Here is a 20,267-nt window from a genome sequence, read left to right on the forward strand (position 1 = left end):
ATCCGCTAAATTCTTTACAACTTTAAAAACTCGAAGTCAAAAGTTCATACCAAGCATTTGTCGTGGTTTTCTTTTTATTACTTTAAAATCGGTATTTGTTTTACTTTGTTTTCATATAAATTTTTCATTTTAATATAGTTTATATTTGTAAAGGAATATTTAAAAAATATTCACAACTTTTATAGTTTGTATTATGTATCACATTTTTTAAATATTTAAATAATATTTAAAAATTTCACAACCAAAATCTCTATTGTTAGAAGCACAAAGCTAGATTTTACCAATCTAAATTTTAGTTCTGTCTCTTAACAGTTAGTTCTTGAAACTTATTCTTGGCTACTTACATTTTAAAAAGTACTCAATATATATTTTATAAATATTAGTTGTTGACAATAATTAATAAAAATGACAAGGAGAATGACTTGTGATGACACCGTATTTCAAGTTCGATCCACCTGTCATGTGAAACTAAATCACATTTTTCTAGTCACTTTACACGGATATGGACTAGTGCATTTCGGTCCATTTAAATACCCATAAGAGAGTCTATTCGCGAACTACACCTTCCATCCATAGATTAGGTTTGTGTGTTTAATAGATCCGAGTTTAATCCTTTTAACAAAAATGGTTAATTCATTTAAATTTTCTTTTTATAAGATTTTTACAAGTTATTGTGGACACTATTAACGAAACAAATTATATTACAACAATCATCTATATATTTTCTATTACAATTTAGAGATGTTTGCAGTTTTTCAAAAAAAAAAAATTACTTCTATAAATCTTATTAAATTTTCTTATACAAGGAAGAAGTTAACAAAATTTAATTACATATGGAAAAAAATTTAAATTGAATACAATGTAAGATTATTTTCTTATTAAGTTGATTTACGTTTATTCCAATGTAACTTGTTTCCATTTTAACCCCAAACCAATCCACCAATGAGAGCTCTTCCCCTCATCGTCTTCTCAATAAAGAACAGATCTGCTTCCATTTCTCCGCCATAGCCGTAATTTAACCGATAAGGTTCGCCGATTCCAAGCAACAACATGGGAGAAAACACTAACCGCTCCGAAGCCGAACGCCTCCTCGGAATCTCGGAGAAGCTCCTCGAGTCGCGAGATCTGAACGGCTCAAAAGAGTTCGCCATCTTAGCTCAGGAGACAGAGCCTCTCCTCGAAGGCACAGATCAAATCCTCGCCGTGGTCGACGTCTTGCTCGCTTCCGCGGCGGAGAATCGCATCAACAACCAACCGAACTGGTACAAAATCCTCCAGATCGAAGATCCGGACCAATCCTCAGCAGACGCCGATCTGATCAAGAAGCAGTACCGCCGCCTCGCTCTCCTCCTCCACCCGGACAAAAACCGCCTCCCTTACGCCGATCAGGCGTTCCGGTTCGTGGTGGACGCATGGGAGGTGCTGTCGACGGCGTCGAAGAAGTCGCAGTTCGATCTCGTGTTCACGAAGGTGGATCTCGGTGGTGGGAGGAGTAAGAAGAAAGGGACGAGCGAGAGGATGAGTACGTTTTGGACGGCGTGTCCTTACTGTTACGCGCTTCACGAGTATCCTAGGGTTTATCAGGAGTATTGCATCAGATGCCAAAACTGCCAGCGTGCGTTTCACGCGGCGAGTGTTCCTCAGTTGCCTCCGTTGGTGCCTGGAAAGGACGAGTATTATTGCTGTTGGGGGTTTTTTCCGATGGGATTCGTCGGAGGTAAAGGAGGAGAAGAAGCTGCAGCCGCTGCGGGGGATACAACGAAGTTTCCGAACTGGATGCCTCCTGTGTTCGGACAGAATGGTGGTGTTGTTACTCCAACTGAACCTGGTTCTAATGTTAACGGGGCGGGTTCGTCTCGTGGTGTTCCGATTAGCTTTGATGGATGGTCAAGTGGTTCGGGGAAAAGAGATGCGGAGGCGGTGAGGAGTGATGACAATGGTGGAGTTAATTCTGATGGAATGCCGAAGAAGAGAGGAAGAGGGAGGCCTAAGAAGAATGTGTGAGGGTGAAGTTTGGAGAAGATGAAGATTAGGAGGATCATCAGTGTTTGTAGCTTAATCTTTTTTTCTTCATGTAACTTGTTAATTTAAGTTGTTATAACTTTATGCATTTTGTTCTTCTCTGGCAATTTTTCTCTGTAACTTGTTGGCATCAAGCTACCTGTGTTTTATCTTCATTTGCCTATCTTAATCGGCATCTTCTTGTATCATAATCTGCTTTGAAGATGGTATGTTCTGATTGCATCATTTAAACACACTACTTTTACATTAGTTTTTGTTTTCATGAAACTCTTTTAACATTCTCCAAGTGTAGATCAAAAAGATAAATATGCACCAAACAAATCTGTGTTTTTTAAAAACAAACATGTCTCAAAAGTATATATTGGCGTTTGGTTTTAAGAACATAAGAAATCCAACTTAGCACTAGTGTCTTTATTACTTGTCTTAAGAGAGTGACAATGTGTTTTTTTTTTGTTGAAATGCCACAGATGTTTGGTACCGGTTAAGTATCTCGGTGATTTTGCGTGTTGGATTACACGATTGATAAAGGATTGTCTCTGACATTGCGTACATTTTACTCTTAATAATCATCTGGCAAAAAAATATGTACGAGCACACTGTTTAACCTGTTTAACTGGCAGTGACAAAAAAAAGAAAAAACCTGTTAATGGATTTATATGCAGTGTCCAACACAGACACTAAGAAAATAGCTTTTGTAACTATTTTATCCTTATGAAGCATGAGGTTATCCTCGACAATGAAGATCCACTACTTTGTTCTTTATCAAGACCGAGCATTTTAGCTCTCATTAGCAGTTGAATGTCCTTGATTAACTCTCAACAACAATCCTATCTCCAAAAGGTCTTTAGGACAAAGAGCGTCAAAGATACAACTACGAAAGTCAGCAACTACATAATTATTTGTTTTTAACCAAAAAAGTATTATAAACGGTCTACATCTTTTAGGAGTCTATAAATGAACTCTTTGAGATTTTCTATTTCTTGACGATATTGAGATCGATGTGTACATACGCAAGAGAAGCCACAAAGACGAAGAAGAAAGCCGATACAAGCATGAACGGTTCCGCAAGCATGTATATTGGTTTGAACGTATAATACACCTGCCAAAGCCATCACATTAACATTAATCAGTTGGTTTGTTCATCATCATTGATGTAATCTAGGCTAGTACAGAAGCTAAGGTTAAAGGTAAACTTTACCTGGAAGGGTACGTTGTGAGTGGGAACTACATTATCCTTTTGCAACACAACCACGGTTCTTCCCACGATGTCAAGGTATGAGTATTTGACCTGACACACAGAACCATATTAGATACATGTTTATAGTTTGCAAATGCAGTTCATGTATCTGTGCGGCTGACCTGTAAGTCTTGATTGACTGTGAAGGGCAAAACAGCAGAAGGGTCCTTTGATCCTTCAGGAAGCACGACCTGAGACAGAATCTTCCTGTGTTAGCGAGTGATTGCTAACAACAGAGCTTGGATAAACGATAAATATTGGTAGAAACCCACTTTGATAGTCAACTTGTTAACTATAGTTTCAACGAGCGGGCAGCCAAAGGTAAAGTTCAAGTAACGTCTGCCATCTGGTGCTTCAAAGAGATAGTCTTCCAATGGAACTCGATAGCCGATGATAAATGTTGCTCTCCACCCTCCAAATAACGGGTATCGCGGTTCAAATTCAAGTTCTGACTGCAAAGACCAACATTTAGGTAGAAAGTGTGAGGTATACGCTGCTAACCACCATTTTGAATTTGATGTAACACACATGGTTGGATCAAGAGAAGAAGATAACCAATGTTTTTAAAACCACATGGTTGGAACATGAACCAGTCACGTAACCCGGTTGGGTCTGGATTATATCTCAAAACAGATAAAGGGTTTTCTCTCAATGTTTGCAATTTAACCCACAAGCCAATCCATAAAATAAACCATCTGTGTATTGATGACGTGACAACCATTTACTTTTTAACACAAATCAAAATTATGTCGTTTTGATACTAAGTATTAAACTAAAAAATTGAATCCCAAGGGATCTGAACCACGAAACAAGCTACCTAACCATTATGCCAATCAGACATAAACGAAAACGTATCTACACTCTGCTTTCCATTAAAACATCATCTTTTTTCAATTTAATGTCATTTTTCAACCAAAAACTTTGCTAAACAGCCCATCATAGACATAAACTTTGCTAGAAACCGAGTTCTCATACGTTAACCCTCTAATCCCTCTCACTTCAATCCCATACTCCTCTCCATAGCAAGATTCCCACCTTTCAGCATCTGATGCTTGTCTTTCCCACGATGTCATGTATAAATAATCACATCTCCTCAAACCCACACTAGTAGCAATGGACTACGACTCTCATGACAAAATCATTCCCAACTTGTGTATGTCCATGCAAACCTATAATGCACAACTCAATCCTGTAAAAGAAAATATCTCCAACTTGCACACCAGGAATCGAACACACGATGAGTTTGTCGTGATTCAGCCACAAGGAACATTCATTCGTCATCGATCCAGGTTTACTACTATCCAGCTTTTCTCTTGTATTCTCAATATCAAGAAGATCCTAAGAGAATCGTAGATCATCCTTGTCTTCCTCGCAGCTTAATGAGGGACGTTGAAGGGTCGTCAGCTTAGTCCTGAAGGAGAGAGACAGTTCTGAGAAGTTGTGAGGAAGACGAGGATGATCTACGATTCTCGTAGGATCTTCTTGATATTCAGAAAAATACAAGAGGAAAGCAGTAAAAGTTGGGTCGTCGACGATGAATGTTCCTTGTGGCTGAATCGTGACAAACGCATCGTGGATTCAATTACTGGTGTGCAAGTTAGAGATATTTTCTTTTACATGATTGAGTGGTGCATTATAGGTTTGCATGGACAGACAAGCTGGAATTGATTTTGTCACTGGGAGTTGTAGCCCTAATGGGAGCCCTTTGCTACTAGTGTGGTTATTTCATGTGGGTATGAGGATAACGATGGTTGAGAAGATGTGATTATTTATATAGGACATGGTGCAAAAGACGAGCATCAAAAGCTGAAAGTTGGGAATCTCGCTATGGAGAGGATTATGCAATATCAGATTGAAGTGAGAGTGATTAGAAAGTTAACGTACGAGAACTCGTTCCTAGAAAAGTTTATGTCCATTATGGGCGTTTAGCAAAGTTTTTGGTTGAAAACGACATTAAAATGGAAAAGATGATGTTAATATATATACGTTTTCTTTTATTCGATAAACGAATATGTCCGATTGACATAATGGTTAGGTAGCTTGTTAACTTGTTTTGTGGTGCAAGGTTCAAATCTCTTAGGATTTAGTCATTTAAGTTAATGCTTAGTATAAAAATGATGTAGTTTTGATTTCTTTTAAAAATTAAATAGTTATCACGTTATCAATACACAAATGATTTATATTGCGGTTTGACTAACACTTGGTGGATTGGCTTAAAACAAAAAAATAGTTTATATTTGATAAGTATTTATCTATATTTTAATTATGTATTATATTTACTAATATTAATTATAAATTTATATATTAAAAATATACTGAACCAAGTTATTGAACCATGTTTGACCCAGTCAAACCATATTGAACAATGACCCAAATAATTGCCCGGTTTTAAAAACATCGAGGATAACCAAACCATACCTTCTTAAAGCCAGTACGCAAATGTGAAGTTGAGATGTTTCCAATGTCATCCCTGTAGTAAACAGAGTTAACTTTGGGAGGAAGTACTGCAAGGAGCGCATTGAATGAGGATGAACCACTGATGGAACGTCTAGATTGATAGTCAACCCTGTCCAAAACTCAAAACGTCAGAAACCCAATTCAGGAGAATGTCATACGTATGAATACAACAAGCCATTAGGCCCATTACATACCTTGAGAAGACACCCTTATGACGAGCTCCCCCATGAGTCAACCTGTAATTCTCCGTTATCTGAAGGCTACCCCAGTGCGAAATCTCAATCTCACGCACAAGCTCCTCAACAACAGCAAACGGACTGTTATTCTCAAAGTGAACGTTCACAGGTGCGTAGGAGTACGGAGCACGGTCCTCATAAGGTCCATATTTGATCTCTTTTCCAGCTCGGTTAGCAGGCTCGACGTTAGTGAAAGACTCTACTCTAGCACTAGGAGTCTTGAAAAAAGTCGTCTGTTGCTTAATATGATAAGGTGAGAGTATTACTGCACTGTCCCGGTAGTAAACCAGCTGAGATTCTGACTGGGCTATCTCTGATGGGAAAGGCTCCAGGGAATGAGTCAGTATGTATAGCACCTCGAGTGTAACGGTTTCGCCCGGGGTTAAGGGGGTGGCAAAGGAAACAAGGAAGTATCCGGTGTCGTTTGGTGCGTCAGGTTGTTCGGTTGGTTTGACATCTAGAGGCAAGTAGGTTTTCTTCTTCTTCTTGCCTGTAATTGCCATGGCTTGGACCATAGACAAATGCTTGATCTGGGTAGGTGGGAAAGCAAGAAGCATATCTGCCGCAGGATCTTTCCCAATATTTTCCACCTAAATAAAGAATTCAGATAAGAAACAAACAAATCCACATAAGGGTTACAATTTCCAGAGCTAAAGTTCCAACCTTTCAGTGTATTATTATCAAGAAAGGAATAAGCTTTGAAGAGAGATACCTTAAGGGTGAAGAAGGCCTTCACGATATGTGAGCTTAAATCGATCTGCAAACAAAAACACCAACACAAAGGGGAAATTAAACGCACAACTGATGAAATTCTACAAGGAAAGAGTCGCATTATCTATCTATCAACGTACTTCAAATCTGATGCCTAAAATTAATAAACCAATCGCACAGTACTTCTACAAACCCAATCGTACTAAATAGATCGGAGAATCGGTAACGCTCAACAGAAGCTTCATCAACTTGAGGTTGCGTAAGAAGTAGAAACGGATACGTTAAGGAAAGTAGAGAGATTTTATGAGATAGATAGATACCCTTCGCTCGGCATTTACGATCTGGAGATCCTGAGCGGACGAAAACGATAAGAATAGAGCTACAGCTACGGAGAAGATCCAGATACGAGCAGCCATTTCGTCACTGCGCTAAAAAGAAAACTCATTAAACCAAAGAACTCGGAGAATGGGAAATTGATAGGAGGGGATTACAGACCGATGAAGAGAGAAACAGCTAGATCTCGACGGCCGGCGAAGCGAGGAGAAGGAGGAACGATGATCCGGTCAACTATAAAGTCTCTCACGATTTATGGATGAGTGTAAAATGAGTTCTCTCTTCTTCCTCGTAACCGAAATGACATGAATCAATGTCGTTTTATATTTTAAAAGATAATGGGCCTTAAACTAGGCGTGGGCGGTTGGCTACAAATTCTAACTTTTATATTCAGATCTCAGGCCTAATTGCTATTGGTGGGCTTTCAACTAATACAAGCCCATTTATAAGGTATAAAGCATTTAAAAAAAAAAAAAAAACACTTTGCCCGTTTGCCGCCATTCGCATCTGCTCAACCTAACTAACTTGTTTCATCCCCAATATTTTAATTTTATTTTATTTTTCCGTCTGTAACATCTGGAATGGCGATCGATTGCCTCGTACTCGGTAACAACACTTTCTTTTCTTCCCTTCTTCAAAGTTTCACGATTGGGTAATAAGAGTATCAACACTATCCTCCATGCGAGTGTTTTCAGGTGCTGGGCAGGAGATAGGAAAGAGCTGTGTAGTAGTAACGATCAATGGCAAAAAGATAATGTTCGATTGTGGGATGCACATGGGCTGCGACGATCACAACCGATACCCAGATTTCTCTATCCTCTCCAATTCCGGTGATTTCGATAGCACCATCTCCTGTGTCATCATCACTCACTTGTATTCATTCATCTCTAAACCCCTCCTTAAAGTTGTCTCCTTTATTTCTATGAATGAAATCGTGTGGGTTCTAATTGTGAGTTTATAATAGTCATATGGATCATGTTGGAGCGCTTCCTTACTTCACGGAGGTCTGTGGGTACAATGGTCCTGTTTACATGTCGGTGAGTTTTTATTGTACTCAAGGTGTTCGATGAAATGTCTGAGCGAGTTGTTGGTTTTTTTTACTTGTTTGTCTCTTTTGTAGTATCCCACGAAGGCTTTGTCTCCGTTGATGCTTGAGGACTATAGGAGGATTATGGTGGATAGAAGAGGCGAGGAGGAGCTTTTCACTTCGGCCCATATCGCTAGTTGCATGAACAAAGGTGCTTGATCATTGGATTCGATCTTTATCTTGGTGAATGTGTGACTTGCTTGCAGTGTCTATAACTTGGCTTCCTTTTTTTTTTTTGCATTTTTGTTAGTAATTCCATTGGACTTGAAGCAGACGATTCAAGTTGATGAAGACCTTCAAATCCGTGCCTATTATGCAGGGCATGTAAGAAACTCATGTCCAGAGCTACTTTGGACTTTAAGTTTCTTATTCTGTGTTTCTTAGAGTTTCTCTTGTGATTGTTGTCATTAGGTACTTGGAGCAGTGATGGTGTATGCAAAGGTGGGAGATGCGGCGATTGTGTACACCGGAGATTACAATATGACTACAGATAGACATCTTGGAGCAGCGAAAATCGACAGGCTCCAGTTGGATCTTCTCATATCAGAGTATGGAAAACTATTTCAATCTTGTTCAGTGGTGTGATTACGAGCCTTCCCTTTCATAAAACTGTATTTGATTTTTTTTTTTTAACTGTTGTTTTAGGTCTACATATGCAACTACCACTCGCGGCTCAAAATATCCCAGGGAGAGAGAGTTTCTTCAAGCTGTAAGTCTGCTTGATGATATCATTGTTGTCTTGTTCCTTCATCAATGTACTAAAGTACCCATTTAGGAGGCTTCGTCTTTCGTTTTGTTAATTGTCTGATATCTGAGATAAAAATCTTCCAGGTTCATAAATGTGTTGCTGGCGGAGGGAAAGCTCTGATTCCTTCATTTGCTCTTGGAAGGGCTCAGGTATGTCTTCTTACAGTAATGGCGCTCTGTGATAGCTTTATCCCTTTCTTAGAACTAAAAGGGCCTGCGTTTCCTTGTTCAGGAACTATGCATGCTGCTCGATGATTACTGGGAACGCATGAATATAAAGGTTCCAATTTACTTCTCGTCAGGTCTGTCAAATCACCACCATTCCTGATGTGAAATCAAGTCTGCAGATTTATCCATCTTCTGAGAATTGTTGAACTTGTGTGTTTTTTCAGGTTTGACCATCCAAGCAAACATGTATTACAAAATGCTCATAAGCTGGACAAGCCAGAACGTCAAAGAAAAGCATGTTACGCATAACCCATTTGATTTTAAGAATGGTATGCTGATTAACCTGGAACGTTGAAAAACGCATTGATAAAGAATTTAGACTATCAAAACTTTGGAATCTAGTTGTTCTTTCATAGTTCTTATAAAATACCTCAGTGCTTTGTCTTTGCTCGCTTTGTAACTGATACCTTCATACTCTGCAGTTAAAGATTTCGATCGATCTCTTATACATGCTCCTGGGCCATGTGTTCTCTTTGCCACACCCGGTATGCTCTGTGCCGGATTCTCACTAGAAGTGTTCAAGCATTGGGCTCCTTCACCGCTAAATCTCGTTGCCCTGCCCGGGTATTTAACCTAAACTGTTCCCCTTTCTTAGCATTTCATGTTATTTTCTTAGCATCTAAGGCACACTTGTATCTCATTTCTTCCCTACAGTTACTCTGTGGCTGGTACTGTTGGTCACAAACTGATGTCTGGTAAACCAACAACGGTTGATCTCTACAATGGCACCAAGGTTGATGTCCGTTGCAAGGTTTGTCTGCTCTTTCTTCCTAAATCTTATTCAAACAGTAGACCACAAATTAAAAGTCTTGATGTTATTTTTTATCAGATACATCAAGTGGCTTTCAGTCCTCACACAGATGCAAAAGGAATAATGGATCTCACAAAGTTTCTTTCCCCAAAGAACATTGTACTCGTGCACGGAGAAAAACCCAGCATGATGTCTCTCAAGGACAAGATAACCTCAGAGCTTGACATCCCCTGTTTCGTCCCTGCCAATGGCGAAACGGTTTCAGTCGCTTCGACCACTTTTGTAAAAGCAAACGCTTCTGATATGTTTCTTAAAATCTGCTCTAACCCAAACTTCAGATTCTCAAACTCCTCTACTCAGCTCCGTGTTACGGACCAGAGAACCGCAGATGGGGTTTTGGTAATAGAGAAGAGCAAAAAGGCAAAGATGGTTCACCAAGATGAAGTCTCTGAGGTGTTACATGAGAAAGACCATGTGGTCTCTTTGGCTTATTGTTGTCCTGTCAAAGTTAAGGGAGAATCAGATGATGTTGGTCTGATCAAACAGTTGTCGGAAAAAATCTCGGAGACAGTGTCTTGTGCTGATGAGATCCATGAATCTGAGACCTGTTTGCAGGTTGGATCTTTCAAGGGTTCTTTGTGTCTGAAAGAGGAGTGTGTGCATAGAAGAGGGATAAGTAGTAGCTGTAGTGAAGTTAAGTTCTTGTGTTGCAACTGGTCTGTTGCAGATTTAGAGCTTGGTTGGGGAATCATCAATGCTATGAAACAAAATCTCTGAGAAGTGTTCAATTTTGTTATGTAAAACGGACTATTTTAATTATTTAATAATATGTAAAACAGCTACTGTACATTTGCTTTCTGGAAGGTATTTGGATCCAATGAGTCATGACCAAAGTGGTTATGTTAGTTTTTAACTGATACGTCAATGGTTTAACCACACACACATGGAGATGGCAATTGGGCTTTCCCGTCCCGTCCCAAACCGCAGCGGGTTCATCTTCAAGCGGCTCACGGTGGGCCTGTTCCGCGCGGGCTGCAGTCCTCAGAAAGGCTGACCAAACCCAATATTAGTAAGTCTTCGCGGGTCGGCCCGCGGGACGTCTTATCTTAAGCTGTCTGCTACTGCTTCCTTCAAGACCAAACTGCATACAAACACGATCAGTGCTGAGTTTCAAGAGAATGAAGTCTATGCCATTGATATTGTGGCAATCAGTGGTGATGGCAAGGTATAATTGTCTTCGATAAAGTGTATTCTACATCTAGTGCGTTTTTGAATTGGCAATAAGTCTATAACCCTCATCTGACTTTGATAAGTGTATTCTACATTTAGTGCGTTTTTGAATTATGTGGTTTAGTTTTCACATAGCCAAGGGAGAGGTCAAGGAATTATAGCTCTAAGTTTCTACCTCTTTCAACAATTACAAGTTTTTAAATTATGTGTCCAGTGTCCCAAACGATTACAAGTTTCCCACGCACGTTAGCTTCAATCATAGCTCTAACTCTTACAAGACCATGCACTACATAACTCTTTAAACCCTTGACGAATCTCCACTTTCTACAGTACTACTCTCAATGTCATTCTAGCCGAGAATCCATGTTCTTTCCCTAAGCATTATATCGACAGTAAAGAGCAAAAAAAACCCACAAATCTTATTTCTTTTCTTAGGTGAGTACACAGATGTTTGATCTAAACTCAAAAGACCACTTGTTCATGAATCGTAACTCAAAAGATGAGAAAGAAGATGAAGGGGAGAAGAAGACAATACCTTGATCAAATGAAAAGATGAATAAGATGCATGAAGCGAATGGAAAGAAGGAAATGAGTTGTTGTGATGGATCAAAGAATAAGAGATGTCTGGAGGAGTTATCGGCTCTTGAATCTCCATTTTTTCCTGTTTCTTTTGCCTTTCATCAGTTAAAGAGACGAAGTGAATAATTGTTTCGGATCCAGTGGGACGTCCCGCAAAACCCGCTTTGGCCCAACCCGCTGAAAACCAATCCCGCAGCAACCCGTCCTGCGAGTCCCGCAAATTTGCGGGCCTACAAATACAAGGTCCAATCCCGCCCCACTACAAACCTTTGCGGGCCAGGCCCACGGTCCAAGTCCAACATTGCCATCTCTACACACACATAATTGTTTTTTAGCAGAGCCTCAGGACGAGTGGGGGATAACAAGAAGCACGCTGTAATCAAAGAAGTAACCAACTTCAATTTTGAAGGATAAAAAAGGCATACAAATGTTGGAATTCAATTGAGTAGGCTTGTGTGATTCTCTTACCTTGAAGCATTCTTATGTAATCCAAACGCAACATTCACTGAACATGTACAAAAACTAAATGTTTACTTCTTCTCTACACATCATCAACAGAAAAGTTTTCTCTACACAACTCGGTTTTGGATTTTTGTAGATGAAATTATTTTGTGTTCAAAAAAAGAAGATGGATCTATTTTAATATGAGAATTCGGCCAAAAAAAACCTCAACTTTGCACGAATTGCCAAAAGAAACATAAACTTTTGGGCTGACAAAAAAAACACCAAACTTTCATTGACTTTAGAATTAATTAACAATGTTTTCGCTGACTTGCCAATTTAGCACGCCGTCAACAAATTTAACAGAAATATTTGACGTCGTTTATTGTTGGCGTTAAGTGAAACGACGTCGTTTTACATGATTTGAAATTAAAAATATGTAGACCCCTGGATTCGAACCCAGCTTGGTTGGTCAAATGACAAGGTATTTTACCACTGGGCTACTGTCACTTTCAAAATACGTACTAACATGTTTACTTTTATTTGATACATATTAAATATAAAAAATTCTCTAAAAACTTAATAAGATCTTTAAAATTCCAAAAAAAAATTAAAAAAATAAAGAAGATTTTTATAAAATTAATTTAGAAATTAAAATTAAAAATAAATTTTTTTTTCTTTTTAAAAAATAAAAACTCTTCTAAAATTTTCTAAAAACTTAAAAAGATCTTTAAAATTCCAAAAAATTGAAAAATAAATTTTTTTTTTATAAAATCAATTTTGAAATTAATAAAATAGAATTTTTTTATAAAATTAATTTTGAAATTAAAAAAGAAATTTTTTATAAAATTAATTTTGAAATTAAAATAGAAAATAAGATTTTATTTTTTTTCTTTTCAATTCGTGAAAAGTTCATGTTTTTTTTAAAAGAAAAAATAAAATTTTATTTCTATTTTAATTTCAAAATTAATTTTATAAAAAAATTCTATTTTATTTTCAAAATTAATTTTATAAGAACAATTTTATAAAAAAATTCTATTTTAATTTCAAAATTAATTTTATAAACAAATTCTTTACTTTTTCAATTTTTTAGAATTTTAAAGATTTTTTTAAGTTTTTAGAAAATTTTGGAAGAGTTTTTATTTTTTAAAAATAAAAATAAATTTTATTTTTAATTTTTATGCTCTAAATTAATTTTATAAAAATCTTCTTTATTTTTTTAATTTTTTTTGGAATTTTAAAGATCTTATTAAATTTTTTTAAAAAATTTTATATTTAATATATACCAAATAAAAGTAAACATGTTAGTAAGTACATTGAAAGTGCCAGTAGCCCAGTGGTAAAATAACTTGTCATTTGACCAAGCAACCTGGGTTCAAATCCAGGGGTCTATATATTTCTGTTAAATTTGTTGACGGTGTGCTAAATTGGCAAGTTAGCGAAAACATTGTTAATTAATTTTAAAGTCAATGAAAGTTTGGTGTTTTTTTGGTCAGCCCAAAAGTTTATGTTTATTTTGGCAATTCGTACAAAGTTGAAGTTTTTTTTGGCCGAATTCTCATTTTAATATGCATCGTGTGTTTCTTTAATGATTTGTTGGGCCAAAAAGTCTTTCAGGCTTTTCCCTTTTGGTTAGGGGTGAACACAATCCATATATTAACTTATTTTCGAATGAATATTAAAAGTAGTGAATATTAAAATTTTAGACTTGTATTTAATGTGATAAAAACGAGTATTTGATATTTTGAAGACTTACTCAAAAATGAAATACTTGCAAGTTATTTATTCCATTTTATTACTTTCTACTTGAAGTAATTCATATGTTCACAAGTATTTGTGAATTACTTGTATGTGAGATACTTCAAATATTTGTGAATTACTTGTAAATATTTTTAATTAATTATAAATATTTTTAAGTATTTAAGAATTATTTATTAAATAATATTCTATTAGAAATAAATATGAAATTGTTTTGTTTACTCTACTAAGAAAAGAACATAAGAATTATTTTAAAAAGAATACCTGTTTTATTTTGGAATTTGGAAAATGGCTTGTTCCTAATTATATTAAAAATTTAGATAATGATGATAATATGTGATTTATAATTACATATATATATATACATGTGTGTGAATATAATTAATAAAAATATTGATAGTTATAAATTGGTAAAAGAAACCTAGTAAAATGCGAGTTTCTAATTTAACATATGATAGTAGTTTATAAACCAAGTCTGGCTTAACATTTTATGCCTTGCGGTTACATTAATGTAATTGGTCTAAATCCCAAACATAGTAAATTTAAGTTGTGACAACCAACTTATTTCGATGTTATTGGTAAGAAATAACCATTAAACTTTGTTGTCTTTAAAACCATAAGGAATGTAATAAGTAACTAGAGCCAACAAACACAACTATTGTCAAAAGAGATATTTTTAGAAGTTTCAACAAATTTAAATAATATATATATACATGCATGTTTTCAAATTTGTAGAAGGCAAACACATATCGAGCAGAAAAATAAACAAATCAACTAAGACAATGAAGCTTCAGTTGTTTTGGCTTGCTTTGGTATTCATTGCCGTCGAAGCTAATCCAGCGAAGCAAGGAAAGAATGCAACAATCCCTGCACTAATAGTTTTTGGAGATTCAATCATGGATACTGGTAATAACAATAGACTTCCAACTCTTTTGAAGTGCAATTTTCCTCCCTACGGCAAAGACTTTCCCGGCGGCTTGGCCACCGGAAGATTTTCTGATGGAAGAGTTCCCTCTGATCTCATTGGTAACAATTCGAAGTTGTTTATATATATATTTTTTATAGAAAATCTTATAGCTATTTTTATCTCATGATACATTTGTTTTTCACCAATTTTTTTCAGCTGAAAAATTGGGATTGGCTAAGTCACTACCAGCATTTATGAACCCGAATTTGAAGCCCCAAGATCTTCTTAAGGGTGTAACATTTGCATCTGGAGGAACTGGTTACGATCCGCTAACTGCTAAGATTATGGTACGTTATAATCTATTATGTTGTTAACGCTGGCTACATATTATAATTAATTGATTCATTTTCTATTATTTGTTATTTTGCAGTCCGTGATATCAGTCTGGGATCAACTAACATATTTCAAGCAATATATATCAACGATTAAACAACATTTTGGAGAGAAAAAAGCTCAAGATATCTTGGACCATAGTTTTTTTGTTGTGTGTTCTAGTAGTAACGACCTTGCTCACACTTTCTTAGCTCAATCACATAAATATGACCGTACCTCATATGCCAATTTCTTGGCTGACTCAGCAGTCAAATTCGTAAGAGTAAGTAATTTAAACTGATTTATATACTACTAAAAATCAAACAATAATAAACTTATATCTAACACTAATTATAATATATCTTATGTATAATACTTAGGAATTACATAAGCTTGGAGCTAAAAAAATCGGAGTGTTTAGCGCAGTGCCGGTTGGATGTGTACCACTTCAAAGAACAGTGTTTGGAGGTTTGTTTACAAGAGGATGTGTTAAACCTTTAAACAACATGGCAAAACAATTCAACGCAAGGCTTTCACCAGCACTAGAATCTTTAGATAAAGAGTTGGATGGTGTCATCCTCTACATTGATGTTTATGATACTCTTTTTGACATGATCCAAAATCCTGCAAAATACGGTAAGCTCATCTTATAAAATATATTTTTATAAATTTTTCATTTGTATTATAAAATCTGAACCAAACTACAGAAGTATAAGTGAATTTAGCTTATCATGTTTCAGGTTTTGAGGTAGCTGATAGAGGATGTTGCGGTAGAGGTTCTCTCGCAATATCCTACATGTGTAACTCATTGAATCCATTCACATGTTCTAATTCCTCAGCCTATATATTTTGGGATAGCTACCACCCAACTGAGAGAGCTTATCAAGTTATCGTGGACAACTTGCTTAACAAATATTTAAGCAAAATCTATTGATGTTTAATCATTTAACTAAAATTTATTTATCTCTTGGTCTGATTGTGTTTCCCCAATCAAATATTACTTAGGAAAAACAAAAAATGTAATAAGACGACAATGAAGCTTGATTTGTTTTTGACCAAACACACATAAAGGGGTCATTTACTGTGACAGTAATAATAATAATAATAATAATCTATTTTTATGACCAAACATGAAAAATATATATAAACATGACAATTTTCATGATTACTATTTTTTGGGTACCATTATTCATGTTTACCACTATTAAAAAGACATTTTCAAAAATATATTTTTCATTAAGAGACAAATTTTTTTTATACATTTGTTATATATATATATATATATATAAAATAAATAGTTATTTAAATAAATAAAAAACTTTAAGAAAATAAAAAATAAAAATAATTTTTATTTATATTTTCGAATTATACTTTTTCAAATTTGAACTTTTTATAAATTTTTTTAATTCTTTTCTCCAATTATTTTTGAAAATATTTTTAAAAATATATATATTTTTAAGTATTTATTTATATATTTATTAGAATCCTAAATTTTACATTTCAGAAATCCTACCCCACACCTCAAATTCTAAGTCTAGATTAGTTAAACCTAGGGTTATAAATGGTTTTTCCCTCTTTAAAAATGAGGATAAAAGTGATTAGTGTAAAAATGAAAAGTGGTATTATGAATGTGATATTTATGGCAATTTCTCTATAAACATGTATCTGATTTTCGTTTGCAGACACATAAAGACCAATCACTATAACATCCTATTTTTATTTTTGTTAATTAAATAGTTTTAGTATAATATTTGTCATCAAATTCATTTTAAAAAGTTACTATTCAATAAGTTTTTAAAATTTTATTTGTTAGGATTTAAAAAATGGAAAATATTATATTTTACATAAAAAACTTTATTTAGAATATAAAATAAGAAAAATACTAACGTATATTATTTTATAATTACCTTTTGTTTAGAATGTTAGAAAAATTAAATTACTATCAAATAATTATGGAGAATTTTCATGTTTACTACTTTTTTGGTACCATTATTCATGTTTACCACCATTAAATAGATATTTTCAAAAATAATTTTTTCATTAAGTAGAAAAAGACTCTGATACCCTTGTTCTCTATATATATAATAAATAATTATTTAAATAAATAATAATAAAAATAATAATATTTTTTTTTTATGTTTTTGAATTATATTTTTTTCAAATTTGAACTTTTTTATAAATTTTTAATCATAACTTCTTTCTGAAAATAAAAAATATTTTTGAAACTATTTTTTTTTTTTGGGAAATTACATGTTTACCACTTTCATGCTACCACTTTTCATTTTTACAACCATTAAAATGACATTTTCAAAAGTATTTTCTTCATTAAGTGGCAAAAGACTCTTACGTCCATGTTCTTTATATATATAATAAATAAATATTTAAATAAATAAAAATCTAAAAAAAAAAAATTTTAATTTTTTTCTGAATTATACTTTTTCGAAATTCAAACCCTAAACCCTAAAACTCAACTCTAAACCCTAAACCATCAATCGTAAATCCTATTTTTTTTTGAAATACGAACCCTAAACCATCAATCATAAATCCTATTTTTTTTTTAAAATAAACCCTAAACCGCGAAACATCAACTCTAAACCCTAAACCCAGAAACATCAACTCTAAACCTTAAACCTTAAACCTTCAACTCTAAACCCTAAAACATCAACTCTAAACCCTAAACCCTAAACTTCAACTCTAAACCCTAAACCATCAACACTAAACCCTAAACTATCAACACTAAACCCTAAACCCTAAAAAGTAAACTCTAAACCCTAAACCCTAAAAAATTAACCTTAAACCCTAAGACAGCAACTCTAAACCCTAAACCTTCAACTCTAAACCCTAAACCCTAAATCCTAAATCCTAAATTCTAAACCCTAGAGTTGGTGTTTTAGGGTTTAGATTTGAAGATTTAGGGTTTCAGGGTTTACGTTTAGGGTTTAGAGTTGATGTTTTAGGGTTTAGATTTGAAGGTTTAGGGTTTTAGGGTTTAGGGTTCGAATTTCAGAAAAATATAAGCTTTAGGGTTTAGGGTTTAGGGTTCAAATTTCAGAAAAATATAAGCTTTAGGGTTTAGGGTTTACGTTTAGGGTTTAGAGTTGATGTCTTAGGGTTTAGAGTTGAAGGTTTAAGGTTTAAGGTTTAGAGTTGATGTTTCTGGGTTTAGGGTTTAGAGTTGATGTTTCAGGGTTTAGGGTTTATTTCAAAAAAAACTCGGGTTTATAATTGATGGTTTAAGGTTTTTAGGGTTTAGGGTTTACGTTTAGGGTTTAGAGTTTATGTTTTAGGGTTTAGATTTGAAGTTTTTGGGTTTAGGGTTTAGAGTTGTGTTTCGGGGTTTAGGGTTTAGAGTTGATGTTTCATGGTTTAGGGTTTAGAGTTGATGTTTTAAGTTTAGATTACTTAACCTTTTTTTTTTTGTCAAAAATAATCAAAAGGTTATAAATGTCTTTTACCCTTCATTAAAGATAAGGGTAAAAGTAGTTAGTGTAAACATGATACTTTGAAAATAGTATTTTTAGCAATTTCCTTTTTTTTTTAATTATATTTTTTTAAGTATTTATTTATATATTTATTAGAATTCTAAATTTCACATTCAAAAAACCCTAGCCCATCCCTCAACTCTAAACCCTAGTTCTAGATTAGTTAACCCTAGAGTAGGCCTGGGCATTTTAACCTGGACCCGAAGACCCGAACCGTAACCGACCCAAAAATACCCGACCCGGAACCGGACCAAAAATGTACAAGTACCTTTTGGGTCTAAATGTTTTTTACCCGAAAGAACAGGAACCGAAAAGGAACCCACCCGAATAGATCCGGACCCAAAAAAACCGACCCGAATAGATCCGACCCGATAAGAACCAATATGTATCCGACTTAAAAACATGTATATTTAAAACTATGATGTTTTTGTGTTCTATTTTATATATATTATTTTATGATTTAGTTGAAATATCTTTTGTGAACAACATTTGTTATTATTTTTTAAACATTTTTAAGTAATATAAAGCTTTAAAATATAAAATTTAGAGTTTTAAAATGTTTTATTTTAATTATTAATAGTTTCATTTAAGCTGTTTTGTAAAATTTTAGATATATATGACAAATATTCAACTAAAGTTGATGGAATTGGGTATATCATGTCCTTTTCAGATCCGAAACGAAAAAAAAACGGAAAGAGCGGACAACGATATCTGAATCCGACCCGGACCCGATATGGACCCGAAAAATTACGGGTATTTTATGGATATTTTAATTATAGACCCGAACCGACCCGGACCCGAGAAGAACTGACCCGAACCCGAATCTAAAATTTCTAAGTACCTAATGGGTCTAAATATTTAGGACCCGAAAAGACCCGGACCCGAAAAGAACCAGCCCGAACCCGATCTGGCGACCCAAACGCCCAGGCCTACCCTAGAGTTATTAATGTCTTTTACCCTTCATTAAAAGTGAAGGTAAAAATGATTAGTGTAAACATGAATAATGGTACTATGAATGTTGTATTTTGACAATTTCCCAATAATTAATTCTAGTTGCTTTTAAATAATTTTAAAATTAAATTTTCACAATTCATATCACTACTATTTCTACAATTGGTTTTTGTTGATTAAATAATTTTTAATATCATATTCATCATCAAATTATCTTTAAAAAATATCATCAAATAACATTTTACTATTTTCTTTTGGTTATGACTTAAAAAAATATGATACAAATCACTTTTTAGTATTTAAAAAAAACTAATATCAAATATTCTTTTACAGTTTTTTCTTGGAGGAGTTTCATGTTTACCAGTTTATCTTTTTTTTTTTTACTTAAAATTTCGACCCGTTCAACTTGCAAAGAGATAAACTAATACCTGCACCTGCCCCCACTTTATTTTGCGGGTAACCCGTGGGACCTGCGGGTAACCCGCGGGACCTGCGGGTTATATTTTTAATTAAAAAATAAATATTTAATTATATTTTCTATAAAATAATATATTTATAAATAATTTTTTCTATTATTTTAAATATTTTTAGTTATTTTTAAAGATAATTTGTATTTTTTGAAAACAAAATCTTTTTAAGAAAAACTTTTTAATCTTTTTTTTAATTTTGAAGGTTGACGGGTACCCGCGAATAAAAATCCACCAACCCGCACTCGCCTCGCATAAAATAGTCTTAACC

At 34.4% G+C, this 20,267-nt stretch overlaps 4 protein-coding genes across 8 annotated transcripts; 3 read left to right on the plus strand and 1 right to left on the minus strand.

Moving 5' to 3' along the window:
* Nucleotides 1-914: 914 nt before the first annotated feature.
* Nucleotides 915-2,247, plus strand: LOC106318721. The gene has a single exon (XM_013756838.1). The coding sequence runs from the start codon at nt 1,051-1,053 to the stop codon at nt 2,002-2,004; it is 954 nt and encodes a 317-aa protein (XP_013612292.1). The 5' UTR covers nt 915-1,050; the 3' UTR covers nt 2,005-2,247.
* Nucleotides 2,248-2,852: 605 nt separating this feature from the next.
* On the minus strand, nt 2,853-7,289 carry LOC106327915 (dolichyl-diphosphooligosaccharide--protein glycosyltransferase subunit 1B). Of its 2 annotated transcripts, none has more exons than XM_013766225.1 (9): nt 7,159-7,289; nt 6,984-7,086; nt 6,665-6,709; nt 5,911-6,542; nt 5,678-5,825; nt 3,532-3,711; nt 3,382-3,450; nt 3,221-3,310; nt 2,853-3,121 (listed from the first exon to the last, which is right to left on the minus strand). In XM_013766225.1, the coding sequence occupies exons 2-9, from the start codon at nt 7,077-7,079 to the stop codon at nt 2,996-2,998; spliced, it is 1,386 nt and encodes a 461-aa protein (XP_013621679.1). In that variant the 5' UTR covers nt 7,080-7,086; nt 7,159-7,289; the 3' UTR covers nt 2,853-2,995. The 2 variants fall into 2 exon arrangements, with proteins under 2 accessions (XP_013621679.1, XP_013621680.1); XM_013766226.1 differs by having other exon boundaries at nt 6,984-7,091; nt 7,159-7,277.
* Nucleotides 7,290-7,497: 208 nt separating this feature from the next.
* LOC106323061 (cleavage and polyadenylation specificity factor subunit 3-II) lies at nt 7,498-10,687 on the plus strand. Of its 2 annotated transcripts, none has more exons than XM_013761228.1 (13): nt 7,498-7,602; nt 7,692-7,869; nt 7,961-8,033; nt 8,117-8,234; nt 8,334-8,407; nt 8,495-8,631; nt 8,729-8,792; nt 8,915-8,980; nt 9,063-9,132; nt 9,223-9,327; nt 9,481-9,622; nt 9,713-9,809; nt 9,888-10,687. In XM_013761228.1, exons 1-13 carry the CDS (start codon nt 7,578-7,580, stop codon nt 10,584-10,586), a joined length of 1,848 nt encoding a protein of 615 aa, XP_013616682.1. In that variant the 5' UTR covers nt 7,498-7,577; the 3' UTR covers nt 10,587-10,687. The 2 variants fall into 2 exon arrangements, with proteins under 2 accessions (XP_013616682.1, XP_013616684.1); XM_013761230.1 differs by having other exon boundaries at nt 7,961-8,000.
* A 3,912-nt stretch (nt 10,688-14,599) lies between these two features.
* LOC106326513 (GDSL esterase/lipase At3g43570) lies at nt 14,600-16,030 on the plus strand. 3 transcript variants are annotated; one of them, XM_013764482.1, is made up of 6 exons: nt 14,600-14,843; nt 14,941-15,071; nt 15,155-15,379; nt 15,477-15,564; nt 15,652-15,732; nt 15,837-16,030. In XM_013764482.1, exons 1-6 carry the CDS (start codon nt 14,600-14,602, stop codon nt 16,028-16,030), a joined length of 963 nt encoding a protein of 320 aa, XP_013619936.1. The 3 variants fall into 3 exon arrangements, with proteins under 3 accessions (XP_013619936.1, XP_013619934.1, XP_013619935.1); XM_013764480.1 differs by having other exon boundaries at nt 15,477-15,732; XM_013764481.1 differs by having other exon boundaries at nt 15,477-15,732; nt 15,858-16,030.
* The last annotated feature ends 4,237 nt before the right edge of the window (nt 16,031-20,267 follow it).

This window comes from Brassica oleracea, chromosome C2 (genome assembly GCF_000695525.1).
Source record: "Brassica oleracea var. oleracea cultivar TO1000 chromosome C2, BOL, whole genome shotgun sequence".
In the NCBI taxonomy this organism is placed as follows: Eukaryota; Viridiplantae; Streptophyta; class Magnoliopsida; order Brassicales; family Brassicaceae; genus Brassica; species Brassica oleracea.